The 747-nt window shown below is 44.2% G+C and overlaps 1 protein-coding gene across 1 annotated transcript in view; it reads right to left on the bottom strand.

The window, feature by feature from the left end:
* Positions 1-747, bottom strand: part of LOC106877374 (uncharacterized) — a 101,948-nt gene that overhangs the window by 17,650 nt on the left and 83,551 nt on the right. Inside the window, exon 45 of the mRNA XM_052977151.1 lies at positions 160-271. Coding sequence (XP_052833111.1) covers positions 160-271 — 112 coding nt within the window. The remainder of the gene's footprint in view (positions 1-159; positions 272-747) is intronic.

Here is a 747-nt window from a genome sequence, read left to right on the forward strand (position 1 = left end):
GTTTGTTGGTAGGGTCATTATGCCAATAAGACACACACGCAGTGACAAAACCAGTGCGTGTGTTTATCATTGGCATGATGACCCTCCCAAGCTGCAACAAAAATCGATTTCAACACAAGATTTCACATCAGCGTTCTTGAACAAGACCCTTCATTTCACCTGGTTCCTGTCCGTTCAACTGTATATGAATAACCCTGCGTGGCGGCCCCATGGTGAGGGCGTTGGGTTCACGACACGAGATCGCGGGTTCGGTTACTAATCTGGCAGTGTGCTGTGTTCAAGAGCAAAGCATTTCGTTTCATAATACAGTTCTATATTTAAGAGATGAGGAATTATGTAAATAAAGTAAATAACGTAAACAATGTATTTCGTTTCATGTTGCTTCAGTCCATTCAACTGTAAAAAGTTGACGACCCCGTGACAAACTGGCGTCTCGCTCAAGAGAGGCAATGTTGTGATATGGGTCACCTTTTTTTTGCCGTAGGAAACCGGATAACCGGGCCCTAAGAATCATAGCGCCGCAGACAGTAACGTCTGCGGGGATTGACGACGACGATGATGATAATGGTGGTGGTGGTGATGATGATGATGATGATGGTGATGATGATGATGATGATGATGATGATGATGATGATGATGAGGATGGTGACGATGATGATGAAGATGGTGATGATGACGACGACGACGATGATGATGATGATGATGATGATGGTGATGATGATGATGATGATGGTGACGATGATGATG

This window comes from Octopus bimaculoides, chromosome 27 (assembly GCF_001194135.2).
Source record: "Octopus bimaculoides isolate UCB-OBI-ISO-001 chromosome 27, ASM119413v2, whole genome shotgun sequence".
Lineage (NCBI taxonomy): Eukaryota > Metazoa > Mollusca > Cephalopoda > Octopoda > Octopodidae > Octopus > Octopus bimaculoides.